This window comes from Poeciliopsis prolifica, unplaced genomic scaffold (genome assembly GCF_027474105.1).
Source record: "Poeciliopsis prolifica strain line A6 unplaced genomic scaffold, Auburn_PproV2 SCAFFOLD002, whole genome shotgun sequence".
NCBI lineage: Eukaryota > Metazoa > Chordata > Actinopteri > Cyprinodontiformes > Poeciliidae > Poeciliopsis > Poeciliopsis prolifica.
The window spans coordinates 3338230-3364176 of NW_026562377.1; the positions used below are offsets into that span (position 1 = coordinate 3338230).

General features: G+C 37.7%; 1 protein-coding gene across 1 annotated transcript in view; it reads left to right on the top strand.

Moving 5' to 3' along the window:
* Positions 1-25947, top strand: part of LOC129371674 (ephrin type-B receptor 1-like) — a 97630-nt gene that overhangs the window by 55870 nt on the left and 15813 nt on the right. The window contains exons 8-17 of the mRNA XM_055048389.1: positions 1017-1092; positions 2415-2539; positions 11220-11385; positions 12119-12224; positions 15073-15134; positions 15229-15426; positions 20689-20936; positions 23948-24015; positions 24426-24573; positions 25132-25281. Coding sequence (XP_054904364.1) covers positions 1017-1092; positions 2415-2539; positions 11220-11385; positions 12119-12224; positions 15073-15134; positions 15229-15426; positions 20689-20936; positions 23948-24015; positions 24426-24573; positions 25132-25281 — 1347 coding nt within the window. The remainder of the gene's footprint in view (positions 1-1016; positions 1093-2414; positions 2540-11219; positions 11386-12118; positions 12225-15072; positions 15135-15228; positions 15427-20688; positions 20937-23947; positions 24016-24425; positions 24574-25131; positions 25282-25947) is intronic.

A 25947-nucleotide genomic window follows, 5' to 3' on the forward strand; every position in this document is an offset into this window, starting at 1 on the left:
TTTGTTTCTTAATTGTGACATCCAAGGACATCCTGAGTAAAATAATATTTCCACATATAAACATAGTTATTTGAATTCTCTGATTTATGAGATTTTCCCATAAAGCAGGGTTGAATGTAAACTAGTGTATTCTGAAAATACTGAATGAAATTGTTCTTATTTCCCCCACTATCCACAGAAAAATCTATGATAAATAAGTCGAGATTGGAATTAAAATCTTATTTTTTCTTAGTTTTGGATTTACCGTTTTGTTCTGCGGGGGGTTCGAGTCTTAAGCAGCAGATTTAGCGGTTAGGGAAAGGCAGAAACATAAAATTAAATTAGCAGAGCCTCAAGTAAATTATCATAAATTAAAACATTAATTTGCCCTGACTAAGGCATTGGTTTCACTGTCAGAATGATTAACTGCACACTTGGCAAACAATATATGGCAACTGGTCTCGTCTTTGGAACCCACAGAGAATGTGGTCAGCTTGTCTTTGTCTCAGAGATAAGACATTCAATCTAAAAACAATTCACTTTTGTGGCAATTTTAACAGATTCTTCTGTCAGGCTTAAAATGCAGATAGTTTTTGTACTAGACAGACATCTCAGTCAAAGGATTCTGCTTTTCTAATGTGATGCGGTTGATGAATAATTCTGGACGCTGGCAGAATTTGGCTTGTGCCGTCAAGGACAAATCCAAAAATCATTCTCCTATTATTATACAGTGGATATGAAAGTGTAAAGGCTTCAGTCTGAATGCCAGGTTTTTAATAAGAAAATTATTATTAATAGATTTTAAAATTTATTTTACTTGAATAAATCTGAGTAGGTAGAAAATCTGTGTGTCTATTTGTCTACAAACTTTACAAGATAGCCAGTTAGAAATCTAGCTGCCTAACTTATCCTTGATAGTATTTTTTTAACAATTGTTTTATGTATTTGCCTCTGTAAATCACCTCATTTAGACATGTAACTGTGTTCTGTATTGTCTCTATTGTTTAAAAACTGACCATTTGGTATTAACTGTGCAGACAGTCAACGGAGTGTCCAATAAGAGTCCTTATCCCGCCCAACAGCTGTCAATCAACATTACAACCAATCAGGCAGGTGAGTTGGAACTGAAAAGGAAACAAACTGTTGTGCGTGTGTGTTTACAAGCGTCTGTGTGTGTGAGCATACCCCGGGGCACAGTGGATTAAATGCGGGAGGGATGGCTGGAGAGATAAAGGAAATTGAGCTGCAGCCTTTTAATTCATAAAACATGCTACAGGGTTGTCGTCTCCTTACCTTCCTCTGTTCCTCCCCCCTTCACCTCTTCCTGCACATTCGCAGCTTTAATCCTTTTTCAACTCTCCTCTTTCTCTCTTTTCCTTTTCTGAGCTTTATCTCCCCGAACCGTGCCCTCCTTCTCCCACTCAACCTGCTGCTAACATAACGTAACCGAGTTATTGCTCCATCAAAATCTTAGGGAGACAGACATAAGTAATACTTCCACTTCTACTTAAATTTATATTTGAAAACTACTTTTCTCTGATGGAAAAATATAAGTGAAACCTGAAACCTGATCCACTGCCGCTCTGCCACTTACCAAGTGCGTTTTCCGCTGATGTCTGATGCAAACTCCTCAAGCTCCTGAAATATTTTAGGTTACAACAATATCATCTTTTATCAGCGACTTAACTACGATTGAAGGGGCTTTTTATGTAGGCGGCAGGTTTTGAGTGTCGTTCGCAGAACTTTATGATTTACCAAACTCAATGCACTTAGAAACAAAATTGTAAAGCAACGAACTGACATGAAAGACTAAGGCTTTCAAACCACAGCTCATTCATACTGTTGCACTTAAATGCATTGATACTTCTTAAATTACACCAAAATCTGCAGATTACTTGGCTGTTTAAGATGAATTATTGATTTTTCAGATACAATGGCTAAAGATGATTCACTGTAATACATGGAGAGAAAATGAAATTACTTTAATTTTTTTCCCCTCCTCTCTCAAATACTTTTCATTAAAGTGAACCATTGCAATGCATTTCATTGCTATCTTCAGTAATAGCCCCCATAATTCCTTTATGTCTTCTCTCAACAAAAGACTATTGCAGAAATATGATTTAGAAAACTACATCACTAGCAGCTAAATCCTGAAGTCTATTACAGCCAAATGTCTACAAATCCTGAGATCACAGATACAAATGCATTAAAATATTCCACACGTTCCCACATCGTTGAGAAAAACTGCAATTTTATTTCACGTCCACTGAAGTAGAAACCTTTCCCTTTTTCTTTGCAAGCATCTTAAGCATTTTATCATTACATTTCACTCTATTTGCATATTTATAATGTCTAAACATCCTGGTGAATCTGTAAAACTCCTAATCGGTTGTGTGTTGGTGCGTTTGCGTGTGTGAATGTCTGTTTTATGCCAGCTCCCTCTGAGGTTCCCATAATGCACCAAGTGAGCTCAACGAGCCGCAGCTTCTCTCTTTCATGGCCGCCACCCGAGCAGCCCAACGGGATCATCCTCGACTACGAGATCAGATACTACGACAAGGTAGACTGGAATGATAAATGTGTGTGTGTGTGTGCGTGTGCGTGTGTGTGTGGGTGTGTGTGTGTGTGTGTGTGTGTGTGTGTGTGTGTGGCTGAACGTTTGGTGTTTCGTTCTCAGCCAGTAATCTGCTGGGAGTCGATAAAACAGGAAAATCAATGTGAAGTGCATTAATGTCATTTAATTAACTCTTAGTAAGTTCTGCTTTATTTTGCAAACATCTTTGCTCTCTGAGATCTGAATGCTTGTTTTCATTTTGCGCATCACACCTCAAAATCCACAAGGAGAACATTTTAGAGCGATTGTGTACTCCAGATGTGATTATTGCACCATTTAAACTCTTACAGTAAAATCTGTTTACGTTTCTAGTCTTTATAATGTTCATACTTTCAATTCTTAAACTTTATCAAAGTCATGATTCTAATTCGATAAAGACTTATATTGTTACACTGAAAATATTAATAATGAAATGTTAAAAGTGGTGAAATCTGTTACATATTACTGAGTGCAGAAAAATGTTTGACATCTTGAAATATTCAAAATATGCATTTAAAAATATAATGAGGCTTCAACACCATCAGTCTCTGAATACCAGGCTATGAAAAGGTTAATTAAAAAGAAAACCTCCAGAAGCCTCAGTACAAAGTCTTTTTTCAAGCTTTGACAAGGTTGCTAATTGAATGAATTGATTGTCTACTTCAAATCAATCAAAGGAAGTGTTTGTGAGTTGCTGTAAATGGATTTATAATAGAGCCAAGCACAATGTTGTTTTGTACCTGGCAGAACAGTGATGGGTATAAGATGGCAAACTTATTAGAGGAGGCAAATTTTAAACATTTTAATGGATAAAAAAGTTCATGTATATTTTCAATTTGTCCCATTTCACATCCTAGTAGATGTGTTTAATACATCGGTGTATTGCAAAATCACTTAATAATTTCTTAAACATTTATTTCTTTATTTTCATGTTCTTCTTCCTCTGACTTAACATGCCTACTGCTCCAACTGCTGATGAAAATAACTGCTGCTGCGTTCGCTGGCTGACACACTTGGCATGATCATTAATTAAGGACAGCTGCTGGCGGAAAGCTGTCAACGTGTTTGTGATTTGTTTAACTGTTGCATTTTCTCCCTCGCTGGTGGTAGATGTCCAGTCATGTCGATGCATCATCTTTGACAGAATCATCTCGTAATTAGTGAAGATGGATTTTTGAAGTGAAAGGCAGATCATTTGTTATATAGTCTGTGGTCACACAAAGAGTGAAAGGCTCCTTTCAACAATTAAAAATGAGCGCACTCTTTTCTTTTTGGAGATTATGGTGATAACAGTCAGATACTGTTTTGCAGTAATAAGGTACAATAAAACTCTTTAGTCCTTAGCTATATGGCCTTATAACAAGCTCATATTTTAATTATTTATTGCCAACAAAATACAGATGATTAATCTCTTGTGATTCACAATGTTGGTGTTCAGTGCCGACTAACAACTGCTTAAACTCTGACCTCCCATTGAGAAAAAACTAAACACTTAAAGCTTTTCTACAACATATAAAAACTTTTGTCTAGTCAAAGCAAAGTTTTGCCTGCTCTTTTAAGGAACAGTACTTTAGCATTTGGATTAATTTGAAAAAAAATTGTTTCTGCAATAATCGCTGATGTTTCAGAAACACAAATCTGTCCAATCACCAGATTACAATACAAGTGCTGGATATTAACCAGAGCAAACATATAATTCACTTCCAAACACCAAAAAACCCTAAATGACAATAACTGACTTTGTTACTAGTATGAGTGGAAAATAATTATGTTGCTCATTTGGTTCAGATGTTTCAGACTTATCCAAAACAACACAAATGGAAACATTTTAAAATCGATTCGTATTAAATTTAGTCTTTTTTTTAATTAAAATATACTGTGCAGCTGGAATAAGAGAAACAAGAGATGTTGTAGTAAACACAACCTCAGTCGTCAATATAATTTTTAGTATCATTTCTCTTTACTTTTCTCTGGTTTCATATTTCAGACTGTGCATTGTGACCCGGTTTGTGGACAGTACTGACTAATATTGGCCGCTTGTTTGCTGAAGGAGATTGCCTCCTCTTTCCTCCTCTCACTGTGTTCATGTGTTCATTTCTCTCTGTGGACTCTAAGACCTCTGGGTTCACACAGGTTCTCTCATCAGGGAAGGATTCAATATTTTCATTCCAGAGCGACTCGAACACACAAAGTGAAGCCTTTCCTCAACCAAAACAACATTTCCTTAAGGTGTATATGCTGAACATCTTCAGTTTTCTTTAAAGCCTTAATGGCATCACCAGCAGGCTAAATAAAAGATGTTTTTGAAAAATATTTTAGGCACTTTCTTCAAAACTCAGTGGAACTTTAGCTTTAGCTTTTGTACAATAAGTTAACTATGTCCAGATTCTTTGCCCCTCCTCCCTGGGTTTAGTCAGTTAGTCCAGATGCAGTTTTTCCTATCAGGTTTGCCAGCTGCTTCAGGGGATCCTGATGTGTTTATAAGCCATATTTGATATGTAATTCCTCCAACAGGCCCTAAAACTATCCAAGAGGTTCTTTTGTTTTTTTTTTAGCATGCATACATTTAGCAGAAAATCTCCACAAAGGCCCATAAAGTGTCTTTATCGATGCTCTCTGTTGGTATCTATGTTTTTCTCTGTATTTAAAAAACTCTTATTGGAAGTTTTATTTTTTTTGTTTGCACATTTTGTTTGTAAATGTGTGGTTAACAATGTAGCAATATCTGAATGCAGATGATAAATGGAGTCAGTTTAAATAACCGCTGGCTTTCCTGACTGATAACAGAGAAATTCCAGATCATTTTGAATCAGGCAGGAACACGAATGCCAGACCCGGGGCGATTTTAAGAGCAACTAATTCAGGGGTAAAACTTGTGGCACCAGATTGCTTTCCCGTGAAAGGCTGCTGCTACGTTTCTGTCGGGAGTAAAATTGCCTAAATGAAAGAAAGTGGGATCTCTCAATAAGTCCTTGTAATTTGCTGAATGTTAAGCTGTGAACATGAAAGGTAAGTTACTGGAGTATCTGTCACTTAAAGCAAAGACTGTTCCCGTCTTTTCTGAAACTGAGCCCAGAACTGGAAAGACACTTTGCTGCAGACAGATGAAAAACAAAAAGCACAAGGAATTGTGTAAGATGTACCGAAAAGAACACGAACCTCCAATCTACCCACTCGTTTTTACTCCTAATCCACCTGTCTTTCCTTAATAGATATATACAAAATAAGCTTTTTTTTCTTGGTTGCAATTGCTGGTGTACAAGATTCTCCACACCATACCCTTCTTTTCATTATGTACTGCAAATGTTGCCAATTGTGACTCTTTTAGGCTCAATTTCAGCAGTTGTCTTTAATTAAAACATTCAGACATACTCTTAACATCTAGGAGTTTATGGCAGTTTTCAGAGTACACATCCCCCAATAAGAACTGAGGAGGGTTGCAACAACAAGATGGGGATCTCACAATAACAGTGATGCAGTAACGGATTGCAGGTGTTTAACTTGAGCAGAGAGGTTATGCAAGTAGACTGGTTGTGCTTTTATGGTGTAAAAAGAAGCAATGTTTCATTGATCATCTGCCACAGCTGAAATATTATCATCAGATATTGAAATTGGCCAAAAATGTAGATCTCTTCAACCTCAAAAGTGTTTTATTTGGGCAGAAACGGAATGCAACGCAAATAATACAATAATTGCATTTTAAATAAACCAAAAGTTACATTAGTGCATGTTGAAACCCTGAAGAAAACATACTGCTGTGGCGTGGACTTACAAAGAATCATTCATAGAAACAATAGTAATTAAATTACACAGTTACATGCAGCTGTCCAACTTGGTAATAACACTGGTTTCCTTCTTTTCAAAGTATTGCCTGCAAAACAGGATCCAACCAGTTTGACTGTGTAATTCCCCCAGAGGGGGAATATTCTACTCGATTTACGGTTTTCACAAAAATTATCTCCAATATTTGTTTTTTTAACCCATATTACAGATGATACCACCCGATCCCCATTTTCTACTAAACAATACATTTTAACTTCTTCATTGAATAGTTTTCTCAGCATAAAGACATGTTAATAATTACCTCTTGAACATTTTTTCCATAAATATGTATTAAGCCTCTTTTTGCTCTTTTGCCCTGAAATAAAATCCAGGGAATTAGTAAGCAGATATCATCTGTGTGTAATATAATCTCAGCATAAAGGCCTCACAGGGTTATTGGAGAACATTATTGAAAAGAAAAGTGAAGGAGGAGTAGGCCATAAAATTATATCCAAAAGCTTTGAACGTATCATGGATTAGTGTTAGATTTTAGTTTGCAACAACTGCAGACCTGACCCGACCCTCAACCTGAACTAACAGGCCCTGCAAAAAGAGCAATTATTATAGAAGCACTGATAAGAGCTGCAAGAATCTATAACTGTGGTTAGAGGACCTGTACAAAGTCAAACAATTAATGGTGTACTTCATAAATCTGGTCTTCATTTTGAGCTGTTCCTCCAGGGAACATAGAAAACAAAATAGTTTATTATTCTTTTCTTTTTTTACCTTTTGACCTACATTCAAAATGCATTGCATGGTGAAAAATGTAACACCCGGATCACAGCATCTTCACCATGAAACACGGTAGTAGCAGCATCATGGTGAGGGGCACTGGAGTAAACACAGATCCTGGATGCGCTGTGTAAAATGGCATGGACCTGAATCAAACGAGATCTGGAATACCAGAACAAGGTCCAAGGTCAAGAAACAAAAAAAAGATCAATTTCTGCCTGTAGATGAGGATGGCTGTTAGGTACATATCCCAAAAGACTTGTATACACTGCAAATAATTCAGATTTCATTTACAGAAAATTCAAAACTTCATTTTGAATATTAAATAGATCCAGAGAAAGTAAAACAACATGACAAAATTATGAGGGTTTTTTGGTGGATTTAAAACTCAGACATGGAACTGTACCTTCACAGCAAATTTAGCAAATTCATAATTACTCGATCTCTTCTTGAAATAACTGTGAAAGAGTTGAACTGGAACCAGCTCTGAACAGGACCGAACAGATTCGTGTTCCTCCACTTTGATCCAGGAAAAGATGGAAAACAGCAGACTTGATGTCGCATAACACGATGTGCTTTTAACACTGTGAGGACGATGACAATGAGCCAAGGAGATATTTATTACAGCTGCAGTCAAAACTCATAATACCTCACCCTGAGTCGGCCTTATTTGCTGCTAGGTTTCCGTTAATAAAGTCTCACATTGAAGTCAATTAGGATTCTGCATTTCCCACTGTGAAGCAGTCGACCACGTAAAGACTAATTTTAGCTCATAGCTTTAAGTGAAGATGTCCTGTGGGAGCAGTTTGATAAGCCTGGTGAGAGAGGACACACAGCTGTGCTGCACCCTTTTTTCTGGCAGTTTTGTCATTTTTTTCACCTTCCTCATCTCCTGCAGCTCTTCTCTCCGTCCTCCCTCACACCCACTCTATAGTTAATGAGTTTTAATGTAGTAAATTTGATATGGTGGAGAAAGTCCAAATTTTCCCCTCTTACTTATCTCTGTCTGCCAGGCCTTCCCAGACGCCCTGCCCCCTAACCTCTTTACTCCAGTCAGCATGGAGTCGAGCTTTCCTCGCCACACACAACTCCAGAATCTAAACTCCAACACTGACGCCACGTCTTTCCTCTACCCACTTCCAAAACTTACCTACTTTTTGAACTTTGAAATCATCCAAAATCCACCGTTTAATTATCAGCTGACATTGCTGGCATAAATGTGCAATAACATTTTACATACACGTTATATGGACATAATTTAGGTCAATACCTATAAAGACAAGGAAGGAGTAAAAAGTTTGATCTCATCATGATTAGTATTTTGATAGAAGAGAATGGGTTAATGACTGACATGTGGAAAATGGGTTTTCGCTATGAATATTTATGATAGAAAATGCAATCATCTTTAACCCCATGTCTTCTTCTGATAACCCGCCCTTTTTCTCCCCAATCTACCGGCAATTTCCACCCACTCGTCTCCCTCCTGGGCGGTGTTCCTCATCACCGCCATCATCTCTTTTCCTCTCCACTTTGCTCTGCCGTCGACCTCCCCGCCCCGCCGTCCTTCATTCTCGTGCCACGATTCCCGGTCTATACCTTCACGCCGCCACCACGGCAGACCTTTCGTTCTGCTGCCCGCTCTTAGATTTAGCCTCTGTAAAACCTTGTTATCTGAAAGAAAATGACAGAACATAGGAAGTCTAAAATGAGAATAAGGGGGCATAGATGGAGGTAAAAGGTGACAGCCTTGGATTTATGAGATGGGACAGATAATGTGGAGGCGAATGGAACGGGAGAAGTCCACATGCTCATCTTTCTTTGTGGGTAAAAGCTAATTAACTGCAATAAGTTCTTATTGTATTTGCATAGAATGGAAAGATGAATGACTCAAGAGCAAGGAGGAAGAAAAATGGTCACCAGGAAAGGGTTTAGGTGTGTTGGAGAAATAATTGACATAAAAATGCTAATCATCCATAAGCTGAAAGACGGTGAGAATGAAATATGAACAGAGTTCTTTATGATGTGACATCCATGTAGATGTTGATGTCACATCATAAAGGATTATGTAAATGAGAACCATTGAGGAGGCCAGAAAAAATGGAGAAAAGCAGCTCTAAATCAAAACGTCGACATAGATTTCAGAATGTTTGCGGCCTGATGTTGCCGTCTATGGGTGGAAGATGCAACAACGATGCTGCAATTTTCTCTTTTCAGTTTTCTCTCAGGCAGATGAGCAGCTGAAATAACATTTATGTGCATTGATGGAAGAGTTTGCCAGGTGCTATTCTTAAAAAGAAGATGGACATTTTGACTTTTTAAGAACCATGCGGACACAATTATGTATGGGCAACATGGATCAGCAAAAGTGCAGCAAGTTTGTCCTTCTGCCTCTTTCTCTAAAACAACTTAAAATTTTAGTATCTGGCCATTATTAATCAAGATTGATGGAAGTAAAAGCTTTTTGGTTAAAAGTGTCTAAATGGATGACTTTATAATCAGAAAAACTTTTATATATGTGATTGAGAGCAGCTGTTTCGGGAATTTATGAGAGAAAAAATCTCAAGGTACGCAATAATATCAAACAAACAATTTGTCAATGGCGGCTTGACGTACATTTAACGTTTATTCCTGACAAAATGATACATAAAAACTTAGAAGTTGAAGATGTAAACGTGGTGAACCAAAATCTTGATTTAATAAATTTCAACCTGGATTTAGAACCATTTTATTTTGATAAGGATGAGGTGGTAGAATCCTGCTGTATCAAATCATCCAGCATTCATTTTCTAGTCCCGCTTATCTGTGCAACCAGTTCCCATCTCCAATGGTCTTGGAACAACAACTGGAAAATCCTGTGGACCGTCACTGGGTGCATCCAAGCACATTCATGGAAAATCAAATGAAAGAAAAAGTATGTCAGAAAAATGTGTGAGCAAAGAAATAACAGAGGACTGTGAAGCAAACTTAATTCAAGAGTTCGGAGGTCATTCACCAGGCGTGACCTGCTGCTGGAGTCGGTGGTTTGAGCACCAACTTGAGCCACAGCTGAAACATCAGTAGTGAGAAAAAAGACTGAAAATTACTTAGTGATCCAGAGTTCTTTTTCTGATAAAACAATTTTTTGTCATAATAATAATAATAGCAATTTAAAGTGATAATAATAATAATTTTCTGCAGTGTAGAAAATGTCGGTATGACGCTCCACCAACAACTTGCTTCTATTTACTTCAGGAAACGCAACACGATCCTAAACCTCTACATAAATTATGTCTGTGTTGAGATGGTGCATTCATTTCTTTATGTTCTCATCTCTGATTGTCTGTCACTCCTCAGGGATCGTTTAAAAGGTACAGCAGCATCTACAGTTCCTGAGAATCATCTGGAAAAACTCAGAATCAAAGCTGCTGATGCCCTTCTATAGATCAACAGTGGAGTTTATTCTGGTGTATTTAATTTCTGTTTGATTTGCTGGATGTTCTACTGTGGATAAAAAATTAAAAAAAAAAACATCTCTGGAGAGAGTAATTAAGACAAAGATGTTCTCTGCCTTCTCTGTTGAACAATTGCTAGCAGTTTTAGATTTCAAAAGAGCTAAAACATCACTAAGGACGCGACACATACCGGCGACCAAATGTTTGAACTGTTCTTCTCTAATAGGCGTCATTGATCTATTAAACCAAGACTCACTAAGAGCTTTTTCCTGCTTATAATATCTATTTTAAATAGCCATTGAAAATAACCTTCCCCTTCAATTTTATTCTGTGTGATTGTATTTTATCTCATTTCTTTTTAATCTTACTGTAATGCAGGTGCTACACTTACTGATTTTTTAAGTTTCTTTGTGCCTCTTCAATCAGTTAAAGTTTATTTGTTTAGTACTTTCAAAGTGCATAACATCATAAAGACAAAAATAAAGTCACAAAAACACCATTCAGTCAATATTTGAGAAACCAGTGACAAACGTTACATCATACACATCACTCTAAATGTAACATTTTACTAATATTGTAATTTATGTGGCTGCACCTATATTGACTGGCAGTTGTCAAAGTAAAGTTTAGTGTATTAACATCTTGCTCTGCCTCTTCTGCAGTTGCAGTCGTCGTTGCTGAACAGCTCAGTGGTCCAGAGCGATACGCCCAACGTGGTCCTTGAGGGCCTGAGGCCCGGCACCGGCTACGTGGTCCAGGTGAGGGCCCGCACCGTGGCAGGCTACGGAGCCTACAGCAAAGAGATGCTCTTCCAGACCCTCACAGACGGTAAGAGCGTGGGTGGCTGGCTGGCTGGCTGGAGTGTGTGGAGATGTGTGAGTGGAGGTTTTCTGTTGGAGAGGAGAGAGGTTGTGAGAGTGGAAAAGGTTGGTATGAAGTGCAAACCTGGCTGTGAGGCTTATTGTGTGCAGTCATGTAAAATGAGTGATGTAAAATATATTTTTTTGGAATTATGGAAGATTTTAGCTGTACTACATGTATTCACTTTCAGCTGTGTGCATGTGAAAGACAAAAATATATAAAAACAGATATGCCTATCTCAGCAGTGCTAAATTATGTATGTGTGCCTGTGTGTGTGTGTGTGTGTGTGTGTGTGTGTGTGTGTGTGGGTGTATGTGGGTGTGTGTGTGTATGCGTGTGTGTGTATGTGTGTGTATGTGTGTGTGTGGTGTGTGTGTGTGTGGGGGGGGTGTGTATGCGTGTGTGTGGGGTGTGTGTGTATGTGTGTGCGTGTGTGTGTGTGTATGCGTGTGCCTGTGTGTGTGTGTATGTGTGTGTGTGTGTGTGTGTGTGTGTGGGGGGGTGGGTGTGTGTATGTGTGTGTGTGTGTGGGTGTGTGTGTGTGTATGTGTGTGCGTGTGTGTGTGTGGGTGTGTGGGTGTGTGCGTGTGTGCGTGCGTGTGTGTGTGTGTGTGTGTGCGTGCGTGTGTGTGTGTGTGTGTGTGTGGGTGTGGGTGTGTGCGTGTGTGTGTGTGTGGTGTGTGTGTGTGTGCCTCTGCAGATGAGTACAAGTCAGAGCTTGGACAGCAGCTCTACCTGACTGCAAGTTCTTTAGTAGGCGGCGTGTGCATCGTCTCTCTGGTAGCTCTGGTTATCGTATGCACCAGGTAACACACAGCAGACACACAAACACATTTACACTGCAAAAAATTTAAATCAAGTATGTTTTTGGCAAGATTCTAATAGAAATATCTTAGAAAACTTGAAATAAGACAAAATACTGATTGTTGTCAGATTCATGTTTTTAGGATGTAAATCACTTTCTACTGCTTTGTTGCTTAAATGCGCTATATTGGTAAAATTTGATTTGATTTGAAGATACTGGAGCTTGTTTTAAGTCAATATTTCCTTAATATTGATAAAAAATGAGTACTTGTTCTATTGGCAGATTATTTTACTTATGGGAAAAATGTGTGCCAAAGGAACTAATACTTTTTCATCAACATTTAGGAACTGTTGACTTATGAAAACATTTCTTGATGAAAAGTTACTTGTAAGGTTGTTTTATTGTATTTCAAGTTTTCTAAGATATTTACACTAGAAACTTGACAAAAACACATTCATGTAGCTCTTCATTCAGCTGCTCTTTTGGTCTTCCTTTGAATGAAATGAATTTCAGATCTGGTGTTTTTCTATCACAAGATGGTTTCAAAGTGCAGAGAAGTCTTGATCTGGGGTAGTATGGTAAATGATTAAAGGTTTTATAAATGGACAACTCAATTGAGTTTTCCATTTTGATTAAAAGAATAAAAAAAGCCAATAAGCAAAATAAGGGCACAGGATCTGGAGATAAAATGGGAAATAGAAAGGTTTGACAGGTGGAAGTTGTCATTTCAGTTTTTAACCAAACTAACTTTTTTTTTTTTAATTACTTGATGGTTTCTTCTTTTGACAATAATATAAAACGATACTTTTCGATAAAGATGTATGTTTTTGATTGTAATATTTATATCCAATGCAACATTAACAGTTTATTTTATTGTTTGCTGGACAATGAAACTGAAGTGGGTCATTTAACATTAACAGATTCTTGGAAATATTATGTTAGATTGATTATATCTCAAAGCACCTTCTCAGAGGTGCAGTACTTTTTATTTTACGTTCATAATATGTGCATGATAAAGATTTTTTCATTGATGTGTGCCACTAATCCTGATGTTTAGGCCTCTGAGATCTGAGCCAATATTTTCTTTCTTTCCATAACCAGGTGTACGCCTGCGTTTAATCTCTCCCAGTAGACTTATTGTCAGGGGAGGCATTATTTTCTAGGTTGTCCCATTTCCAGTTAACTTTCAGGATCTCTGACCAAACTTATCTGGTTTTTCTCTCCCCATATCTGTCCTCTTCAAATTTCCCCAGCTGCTGATAGTTATTGGATGCTTAGCCACAGATTATAGCTGCTGATCTTGTCTGGCCAGTGGGCATTAGGGATTCATCTCACAGAAATGTTGTTGAAGGTTTGCTCTCGCTGATTGTTCACTGTGTTGTTGGACTCGGTTGCCTAAAAGCTAAATCAATTTCACAACAAAGACCAAGATTTATGTTCATTTACGCTGCTCTATTTATGTGTGTGCCAAATGTTATAACCCTATAAAAATAGTTTTCTGGCCAACATCTGAATTTCTAGCTCCCTGTAAAGTAATGTCTTAAATTACTGATTTGTTCTCAGGTGTTGCACAAATTGCAAACTGTGCAGCTCTGACTGAAAATGTGGAGCTCATATATTAATGAAATCACTCACACAGTGATGTCATTTAAGCTTTTATTTCTTTTTAATGTTGATGATCATGGTTAATAGGGAGTATAAACATAACATTTGGTTTCTTAGAAAATATTGAAAGAAATTTATTTTCATTGCATGAATATTTAATTTTTGATGGCTTGTTGTCTAGAAAATCATAAGGAAACTCTGGTCAGAGTAAAAAAAAAAAGCTGGTTGTTTGTACACATATGTATCCAAGCATTTTGTTGAAATGTTGAGTGAAGGGAAAACATGTGGTATGAAAAAGGTCCACATGCAACAGAATCAACCATTGAGTCTCCTGTTGAAGAGTATCATGTGAGAAAACTACTCTCAGAAGATACTGATGGACATATCTTGAGTTAAACCAATTCTGAACTAGATATTAAGAGGTATATTAGAAATTTCTTATCCTCTTTATGGTTCTCTTATTTGCAAAGGTAGGGAGAAGTTTGTTTTGATCAACAGCCGAATGTTACTACTGCAGAAAATGCAGAAATATTAATATGATTACATCCGCAGGTGGCATGATTTTTAATGACTCATCAAATGAACACACTTATTCAAATGTGATTTCAATTTTATTTCTTATTTTATAGAATCTCTGCATTTGCTTAATTGTATTTTTTCAACATTAGTGGGATATCAACAGAAAGTGGCACACATTTGTAAAGGAAATCGCTACAAATGCTTGCAAAGGAGAATCAGGCAAGCATACAATGAAAGTACATGAGGTATTCTCTGACTGGTCTCACGTGCTACAGTAATTTTCTAAGAAACTGAATTTTGAGTTTTCAAAATCCATAAACAGTAATTGTCAAAATTAACAAAAGTATTAGCTTGAAGTACAGCATATCCCTTTTAGATTTCAACAGTTTATTAAGGTTCTCCTTTATTATGGATCTTGTGAAGATCTAGTGGCATCTGGAGATTCTGCAGGATGTTTCTGCACTTGTTCCGTTTTCAGAGCAAAGCATCAAAATGAGGGCTGATGACACAGAGCAGTAGCAATCCTTCAAACCTAACTGGTTCTAGACAGACTGTTTCGGCAGCAGATTTTTTTAACAAGATAACTATTTTACTTCAACCCAGTTTGAGAGAAAATTGCCAATTTGCATTTTACTCCTGCAACATTTAGAGCTGCTCTGTAAAATTTATGTGCTCTTCTTCCCCTGAAGCTTTGTCTGTCTTTTTTTTTTCCCCTCTCGCTGTAGGAGGAGACATTTGAAGGAGAGTGTGTATGGCGACAAGCTGCAGCAGTACAACACAGGAGGAGGTAGACGCACAATCTATATTTTATTATTGTGAAAATAATTAAAAATTCTGGTATGCTTTTTGTAAAAAAGTTTATTTGTGAACTTTCTTTACAGAAGTGACTCTGAGACCAGACATGTTTGGCGGTCCAACCCCGACTGTGACCTTTCCCACCCTATCTGAGGGTCGCAGTTCACCAGGGGTCAAGATCTACATTGACCCCTTTACCTATGAAGATCCCAACGAGGCGGTGCGGGAATTTGCCAAAGAAATCGACCCCTCTTGTGTCAAAATAGAGGAAGTCATCGGATCAGGTAGAGATTGTCATAGGTTTAGTCCTTTTAAACTGTTGCTTAATTCATTTTTTCTCTTTTGTTTCTTTAAGCTTTTTTTTAACAAAAAAAGACAATTAAAATTAAACTCTCATCCTACCTTTTATGTTTAGAATAAGATGTAAAGAAAATGTTTAGTTTAATTGTGATTCCAACCAGACAAAACCACTGTGCCACATTTTAGTGTCGATGAGAAATATCTGGAATCATGCAATGCCAATTTGTTATTTTGCCTTATTATTTTTTCCTTTGAAGTCAGCATGTTTTATTCATGCTGAAAGCTTTCACAAGAATAAATTAAAACTGTCTTCCTGCATTTTCTTGTGAGCTCTGTGCTCATGTTGCAGAAATGCTGTGTGATCTTTGGCAAAAGAAGAATGATGGTCGCCAAAGTTCACCAGAGGTTATTGTCTTGATGCTGTAATTGTCTGGATTCAATGGAGGAAAGAGAGAAATTCATGCAAAATGTATGAAACGTGTTGGTGAGAGACCTTGATCAGCCAGACATTCTGATGATTAGAAACAATCATACCTTATAATCAATCGGCTTGTTAGACATTCATCACACAGGGCTGTGATTTGGATGTTTACCTGTTTTTGTAGGTTTTAAACTGACTGTGTTGGTTTTGTTTAATATTATCTTTTGAAGTCTTAATTGGATCTAAAAACTAATTTGAGCAACTCGATCATTTTAAACAATTTGACTCAATACTGAAACAAAAACAAATCTAATTGCTGAAAGAAATTAATGAATCTTTTTGTTTCACCATAGTATTTTCTTATAAGCTTAAAAAACAATTATATTTCTTCAAATAAGTGTGATTTGAAGGAATGATTAGCCCCAGTCTCATGGCTAACTATTTTTAAAGGAGAGTGTAATCAATTTTTATATGATGTATTGCACAATAAAGTACCTGTGAATGTGCTGTATAAATAAAAAATCACCTAAAAGAAATTTGACTTCCCATCATAGCCACATCTGATGTCTTGAAACCGGCCTCTGTCTCTTTAAGAACCTCCCACTATTTCTGACCACAAAAATGCTTTTTCCTGCCATCCATTGCTGCCGTTTACAACCGTTCTTTGAGTTCAGCAGATGTGCACTTCCACCAGCTGTTTGCTCATTTCTGCTGCCGCTAGTCTAGTGGAGCTGTGTGTTAAGGTGGAGCTTCGGGTAAACAGGCGGACCATTGTGTGTCCGAGCGTTAAGGCATCCATGAATGACTGCCACGGGAGTCAAAGCACCACTCTGAGTGAATTTGTGATGAGGGAACTACATTCTTACATTTTGCATTATTGCATTATACCGCTCAGTGAAATGTAATACTCAATTTTTTTAATTATTTCAATTGTTTATAAGCTGCAAATATTGCACCAGCCCTTATCAAAGTCTAAGTGTTTTATTTCTAACAAAATTGATTTAGTTTTCATCTTTTTTTAGGTTTTAAAGATAATTCCAACCTCTATAGTGCTTTGCCAGTCCTTCTCATTGAGAATTCATGAGCAGGTGGTATTTCGTATAATTGAATCTTATTTAGTGATTTAAATAGTTCAAAGATCAGCATTATAAAAAATCATGTGACAGGGATTGTGAATGTGTGAGGGTTGCCATGTGAATACTGATACCTCTCTGCTATAATCTGTAACTCGTTTAGATGCCATTACCTTTTATTTTATGGGATAATATTTTTCTTTTACTGCAACTCGAACCAGATTGAGAAATGTTTTCCCTTCAGATGGTCTGCTCCTGATAACTCATAACTTATTTAACACAGGACCAAAAACCAATCACACCCAAAGAGTCTTCTGAGCCCTGGGTGTTAAAGGTCATGAACCAGGTCCAGACCCTCACCACTGCAAGTATGTGCTTTGGCCTTTGGTCTGTTGAACCACTTTGAGGGGCTTTTGGTAATCCCTCCATTTGGTGCTTTATTATTCTCAGGGAAGGGTTTCTCATTCCAGAGAAACTGGATGGAGAAGGAATGAAAATGACAGGGAGGGAGGGGAAAGCACAAGGATGGATGAAATGAGATGTGGTCAGACTTTGAGTCCTTCAGGAGCTCCATAACTCACTTTTCACATTGTTTCTCTCTTGTTTTCTTCCTCTGTTCTCCTTTGATTCTTTATCCGATCTTCAACACTTTCTGTGATTTACACCCTCTGGAGTTCTAGTTTGTTTTTGAACAGACAAATCCTGAACAATGAACCATGGAAGGAAAAGCAGAATAACAGATTGGGAAGTGAAGATAAAAGAAGAGAGCCCTACGGACATAATAAAAATATCCCACCTGACTCCCTTATTCCCTTCCTTTGAGATAACACTCTCTTTCCATTACTATCACTCAGCCTGTAGGAAATGTCCTTCACTATATCCACTTTGTTTGACTGGGGAAATGTCGTGAAACGCATTATGTTTATCATATGACAGACTAAGACATCATCTAACGGTCCTTTACTAACAGTGTTGATTGAATATAGATTTATAGAGCGTCATCCTTCATTCCCATCCCATCTTCTTTCCATTCTTCCTTGTGTGCTTGTTCTGGTTTACAGCACTGACACAAGATAGTTTTTAATGAGCGATGATATGTGGAGCACAGATCAGTGTGAGACTCAACGGCACGGCCCTGTCATCCAATTCCCATCTCTCATCTATTATTCACGCAACGATTTTTTATCTGTGCAGCAACGACTTTTATTTTGAAGTTAATTCAATTCTCATGTACCCCATCATGATGTCGGTGCGTTTATTTTGACAAAAGATGTCTGTGCCTCTGCAGAACGAAAATAGTCTGGTTGTTGAGGTTGCAGCTAGTTTTTAATTACTTGCAGCAGACCAGGTAAGTTTATCAGGTGATTATGAAAGTCAGAATTAGTTCAACTTCTTGCCAGGGATTGCTCCTTGACACCAATTTAATCAGTTTTTGGAGATCAGCTGGAAGAATGGGGCTCAATTTTCACTGCGTGTTTGATATTTTTGGAAAATTCAGATTATTATTATTTTCCTCCCAGCTTGCATTTGGAGCAGAGTTTACGCTAGACTTTTTTGCAATATTATTTTGACTATTGGGGTTAAAAGCATCCCACTATAATCTATTTTTACCCATCAATATCTACTATAACAATGACATTCAATGGTATTTAATTTGTAAAAAAAAATAATTTTAGCCAATATGCAACCCAAACAAGCTTAACGGGGAATCAATATTGTGCCATTTCACATCAAGCTGATAAATTTATGTAATTTTCTTCTCACCTGTCATAAAAGCCACTGATTTTCCTCCCTGTAACTACATATAAAGAATGACAATAAACAATTGCACATAAAGTATGAATGACTGTATAGCCAGAATGCACACTCTTACAACTTCCTCCTGGTCCTGAATGGAGCCGCTTGTGTATAATCAGACATCTCCAATGAGCTGCACAGGTTACTGTCATGACGTTTTGGGTATTGTCGTCGTTGTTTTGATGTTATTGTGGAGTCTCTGCCTGGAATCACAAGCCCCACCTCAGTCAAAGTTTTGAAATCAGGAGTCATTTCTGCAGCTGAAGTTATCAGACGAGAAGGTTCCTGATCCTACAAACCCTCGCTTCAGTGGGAGGAAATCCCACATCATGCGCTCCTTTGGCACCAGTGGCTCAGCTGCACTGGTCTGCGACGACGATCGAGATGCACTGAGAGCAGAACGAGATGGTACTCAAATTCTCTCATGGGAATCTTTTTTTGATTGCTTTAGTCACCTGTACTCTGTGTGTCAAGACGAAAATGTCTCCGTGTTTGCACTACATGGTGAGGAGCGGGAATGCTAATCTTTCAAAATGAAAGATGACCTTCAGATTTTTCTGTCTTCAGATTTTTGACCGTTTTACAAAAGTGGTCAGAGGCGGAAACTATTCGGTTAACCCGACCTCGGGTTTAGAGAGAACAGATCCTGGATATTTCTAAAGGAAGATATGACGAATTCGAACAACTATGTTTTTATCAATCACAGCACAAATATCTGTAAATATTACAGATCATCCACAAAAGAAATATTTATATTTGAATGAGATTCAAAGACAGACTTGTTTCTAAATTTTCCTTACAATGTGATGAATAAGTATTTCCTTTTTAAAAATGTCTTCTACTTTGCTTTTATTCAAAAAATCCAAAGTTTCAATTAAGTTTATTAGTATAGTACAGTTCAGCAACACGTGAATACATCATAAAAACAAAACAAAAAAGTTCTCAAAACATCTATCACAGATTGTGAAGCCAGTAACATTTTGATGACATTTTTGTCATCAAAATAATCAAAATATTGGTCAGTGTTCGAGTCCTGGGAGTAACTAAGTAGGTTTGGCTTCAGTCTAGATTTATAGGAACTCAGTGTTTCGGCTGTTTTGCAGTTTTCTGGAAGATAGTTCCAGATTTGCGGTGCATAGAAGCTGAGTCTCTGTTTGGTTCTTAATAATGTATTTAAGATGAAAGTTTACATACAAATCCTAATTTCACCCACAGGAGAAGGGCATTGCCTTTAATTTGAGTCTTTGGAGGTTTTCATTGTTATGTCTTATTTAACTAGCTGCAATTTATCCTGGTAAAAGTCTCTAGCTCCTACACATTGAACCTTTAACTATTATCTTTTTGAAACTTATAAATAGAAAAATCAGTAATAATAGAGATCCCCACTCAGTAAATGAATACAGCAGGATGTTCACAAAAGATTTAAACCTGTGAACCCTGTGATTCAGCTCACTCTCTTGATCCATTAAGCTTTGTTTAATCAAGAGATTATGAGACATGTCGTGCAACGTTATGTGTCTAAGCAATAATAATAGCACAATCCTTTTTTTATCTTGTTCGCACATCGAAAACACAACCTTTTCTCACCTCAGAGAGCAGCAATAAAAGGGATTCGTTTGTTTGTTGCACTTTTAAGCCACACACACAAAAAATGTTGCCCTTCAGCCTCTGTTTGCTCTGCTGGATCTGCTTAGAGTCCACCAGAATGATGGGAGTGTGAAACATTGGAGCATTACCACAATTAAACCAACTCAGCTGCTGTAAAAACACTGGGAATATAATTATTCTTCTCCATACTCATTTATAGTTTATAATAAGTTTCAAACTGAAAATGTGGTTAATGATTTTTTTTTGTGTGTGCAGCCTTCTGGAACCTCATGTAGAATTTGTTCTTTACCTTTTTGTATTTTGCTGTCTAATTTTTGCTCTAATGTCATTTTTTTGCCATTTTGAAGGTGAGTTTGGAGAGGTGTACAAAGGTCGCTTGAAACCTCTTGGGAAAAAAGAAATCCCCGTAGCGATCAAGACCCTTAAGGTGGGCTACTCTGAGCGTCAGAGGAGAGACTTCTTGGCCGAGGCGTCGATCATGGGCCAGTTCGACCAGCCGAACATCATCAGACTGGAGGGCGTGGTCACAAAGAGCAGACCGACCATGATCATCACAGAGTTCATGGAGAACGGCGCACTGGACTCATTCCTGAGGGTAAGGAGCGTTCTGCCAGCAGGATACTGTTAACAAACCAACACAGATCAGCTTCACTAGGTCAGATTTACGTAAGGGCTGAAAGGACTAATCTGATTAGCCATGATTAATCAATTATAGAAATCATAATTGCTTAATTAACTTTCTAAATAAAAAAAAAGTCCTAATTGCTGAAAATGTCAACATATTCAGAGATGTAATTAGGCCAAAATTATACAAAAACAATATGTTGCATTTAAGGTAAAAATGCAACATAAATAGGCAAAACTCCTCTAGCCTCACCCGATTCAAAATGACTACATTAATGCTGTTATTGCATTTTAAGCAAAACATTCTGATATAGTATAAAAAAGGCTTAAGTTGTAAATGAAACATTTTCTTTATCCATTAATAAAACAATTTAGTTTCAGCCGTAGTTTTACGTAGGCATGTTTAACAATTAAATGTGGAGTATTTGTGAACATGCTGTACTGTTAGGACAAACTGCCAGTTGAGGAAAGGATTACGAGCTTCAGAAATGATGCGCAAGAGGAGACAGAAACGGCCTCCTGTCCTTCCTTTTTTTAGCTTTGGCTCTTTTCCTTCCTGTACTCTTCCCTCATCCTGCCAGCCTGTCCATGTCTTTGATCCCGGCCTCCTTTTGAGGTGCTGCTAAAAACAGAAAGAGAAAACTCTTTGATGCCCAGTTCTCACAGCGCGACCCCATTTGACTCAGAAACCATCAGATGACTTGCACACACACACACACACACCGGGATCGATCCTGCCGGTGTTGCTGTCCTGGCGTGACCGTCCTGAAGGGACCGGACCTGCGGCACCATCGCAGCTTGTTTGTGTGCACCTAGAAGAAGGTTTTTCCCTGCGGAGGATTAGGCCAGGGGAGCATCAAAGGCACAGTTTGCTGCACAAAATGAATTAAAAGACACACAGAGCAGACTGCAACTATGTCAGTCGGCGGTTTCTCTAAGGTTTAAAAGACACGGAGGAGAGAAACCGAGATGCCAAAAGAAAAAAGAAAAAAATCCCAAAGTCCATTTTAAAGTCGGCAAGTGCAGCATATTTTACAGTACATACTGAATACTGTAAACACAAATTGACTGAGATTTATCTGTATTAATCGGTTAATGGAAGGATTATAAACATGGCTATGAATGTCTGTGAAGATGTCAGGCTGTCCCCCGGGGGCTGCGTGCGCCGTCAGCCCACTTCACCCAAAGGCAAAGATTGTTAGCAAATGTCCTCTTTAAAAAGGAGGAATCATAAGCCAGTCTGAGGCATTTATCTGTGCACAGGAAAACAAACAAACAAACAAACCAAAAAAATGTGTTTGTGTTGATTGAACACCCATTAATTCTGGGATATTATCACAGATTAATCCACTCTCCTAGAAAGGTTTAATATTTTAATCACTTAAAAATAGGCTCATTATTTTCTCACTGCAGACATAAACTCAAACATTACTGCACTTTAGATCAACACATAGATTCTTACTTTTGTTCTGGACTTTGACTATGCCTTTCCTGCAACATTTATTTATCTACCATTCCATTCTTACTGAGGTTTGCTGGTTTTTTGCAGCTTCAAACAAGTTTTCCTGCAGTCATATTTTCCAGAATGACTGTAATTAGATTCGTACATCTTTCCCTCTGCAGTAAAGCATCTCCTCACCATGATGATGCTTCCATTTTGTCTCAGTATGGAGATGGTGTGCTCAGGGTGGTATGTAGTTATTTTTATACATTAGGTTTGCATATAGGCCAAATTTTGCCCCAAAGCACCTTCTTCAAACACAGTTCCTCTACATGGCTCTTGGCAAACTTTAAGTGGGACTTCTTATAGCTTTCTTCCAACAACTATTTAATTTTTCTGCTGTTTCATAAAGGATCAATTTATTGTGTGCACAATTAATAGCTAATTTGTCGACAAATTCTCCCACCCGAGCTCTGGTTCTCTGCAACTCCTGGCTCCTGATTATGTTTTGATCTATTAGAGAAATTCCCAGTAAATTATAGATTGAACTTTTGGTTTTTCATTCAGTTCAATTTTTAAACATTTTCTTAATTCTAAAGAGAAACTAAATCATTTGGAAAAAGCTACAAGGACTAAGAGCTACAAATATGTTTGCAAACTTTTCATTCCTGAAACGGTCAGTCTTTCAGTGGAGCTGCAGCGGTTTGATGTTTTATGGAGGAATAATCCACGGAGGTTTGCTTTTAGAAGCTTTTGGCTTAATTTTCACTCTGTCTCTGCATATTATCTCATCTGCCAGACTTGTAATGTTACTAGACAGTTGCTGATGATGAAAACATAAATTTACTGCAATATTTTGTTTTAAATCACTCATTTTTTTAAAGCTATGCTAGATTTATGTGAGGGATAACTTGCATCTTGTTAGTTCTTTTTTTTTTTTTTGCACAACAGCATCTTAATTCAAGATGAGAGGAAAGGCTTATACCGCTTGTATGTTGGAAAATATGTAATACAAGTAAATTTACCACAAATTTATGACTTCATAATCTCTGTAAACCTTTCAATTTTTCTTTTCATGCAATTTTCCGGCATTACAATGACAGAAAATAGTTCTGTCGTAATGTCATTAATTTATGCCTTTGATCATTAAAAAAAGAAAACCTTTCTGTTATAATCATAGCTGGGGTTCTATTTACTATGAAATAAAAAAAAGAACATTTAATTATCCATCTGCTGTGTGGCAAACCAACTCTGTTAGTTTTCAATTGCACTCAGGACCACACAAAATCCTTCTAGGGGCCTCAAATGGCCCCCAAACCACATTTTGGACACATCTGGTTAAAGGTTAGAGATATTAATTCAAGATGAGTGTTAAAATAAAGTTAGTGATTTTCTTTTTATTATTCGTTTTCTTAAGGTTTATAGTTTTTCTTGCATTGGAAATTGATGCTATGTGAACTTTACGATACTGTTGGGACATGTCAACTAATTAAAGTTTAAATAAATGGTAAAGAATCCATTCATGTGTTTCTGTGTTTTAGCAAAACGACGGTCAGTTCCCGGTAATCCAGCTGGTTGGCATGCTGAGAGGCATCGCATCTGGAATGAGGTGCCGACACACACACACACAAACACACACTAATCCATTTTATTACAAAGATAAACAGGAAACCTTCTCTGATCCTTCAGTGATTGATTTCCTTATGCAGAACAGCACACACTTAAACTCTACCTGCTGTAATGTAAGTCCAGGTATTTCACTGCAGCGTTACAACTTGGCAGCTTGAGATCTCACATCTCAGCCTGCAGTAAAACACAGATAGCGTCTGCGTTTTACTGCAGGCTGTGAGCACGCAAACATACAGAAATATTCAATCTCATTCCAATTTTATCGGAGGTAGCTGACACACGAGCTCGGAAACACACAAAGGCACAAACACGCACTCTAAATTCCATTAGTGCACCAAAGCTTGCAACAGACAACACACGTTGAGTCAATAAATCCTGCTGATGCTGCAGGTACCTGGCGGAGATGAGCTATGTTCACCGGGACTTAGCAGCGCGAAACATTCTGGTGAACAGCAACCTGGTGTGTAAAGTATCCGACTTCGGCTTATCGCGTTATTTGGAGGAGGATACCTCTGACCCCACCTACACCAGCTCACTGGTAAGGAGGAAGAAACTTCTCTGCAAACTCCCAGCTTCTTTCTAGGATTTTGTGATACTTTGTGTAATTTCCTTCAACAGATGGTATTTCAAACACAGGAAACCAGCATGTTGTTATATCACATCCTTTAATCCTGGATTTCTGTCAGCAGTCTCGAAAGAGAAGCTTTTGTTTGACCAAAACTTTTTTGGTTTTGGTTCGTTTTTCTTTCCTTTTTGTTAAGAAAGAAAAGATTGGTTAACATGTTTGTTCACATTTGTTAAGTTTGGTATGCTTTTTCTTGACTTCATTACTTCTAAAAATCTGAAAAAATGAATATAGTTTGCTCTTCTAATACAATCAATATGCAGTTTCTTTCATTTTTCTTTTTTTTTTATCACTTCCATGTCTTGCATACTATTCTGATGCCCTTCCCATGACCTTTTCCTATACTTTGTTCTACCTAAGCTGAATTTCTAAGTATGACAAATTCCCTCAATGCAGCCTTTTCTTTTTTCGCTGTCATCTTTTATTTCTGCCTTTTGTCTTCATTTTTTTCCCCCTTCTTTTTCCCCTCAGGGGGGTAAAATCCCAGTGCGGTGGACGGCTCCAGAGGCGATCGCCTACAGGAAATTCACTTCTGCTTCAGATGTGTGGAGTTACGGGATCGTCACCTGGGAGGTGATGTCGTACGGAGAGAGACCTTACTGGGACATGAGCAACCAAGATGTAAGTCACCACCTGGTTACCTGTCTCTCTGTCTGTCTGCTGCTCTGATGTCTGCGGCTGTTTGGTGTTTTTGGAGGCTGCGCTTGTTTGTTTTTCCTTGCCGTCTCTCCCAGCAGGGAGTCGGCACGTCTGAGGAAAACATGCGGAAAATGAGGACATCAATTCAGATGTCGCATGTGTTTTTCTTCCCTGAGCATTAGTCCAAAGGTATCAGGATTGTGCTTTCAAGCAGATGTTTACTGCAGGCGATACTTTATTGTAGTGACAGCTTCATTCCAATTACCTTCACAGTATGATCAATTTGCCACAGCATTTCTTTACCTTATTTTTGTTTATTTTGCATCACATTGATTTTATTAAGTTCTCAGAGATTACATTGGTCCTGCTGTGATTTAGGCTAGAAATAATCAGCAGGTTTATAAAAGAGGACATTCCCATTTCTCTGCTGTTTTTTTCTGTCAGCTATAATTTAGAAGAGAGAACTGAGTTCTCCATTTCGCTCTTGGAACTGAAAGAAAACGGAGTTCAGGACGAGAAGTTCTAAAAGATTGAATCACAGACATTTTCATTTTTGGGGGATTTTATTCTGAGGATATTATATCAAACTGAGATTATAGTATCTTTTGGCACTAAAGCCTACCGAGGCTCTAAATCCCAAATCTGGCT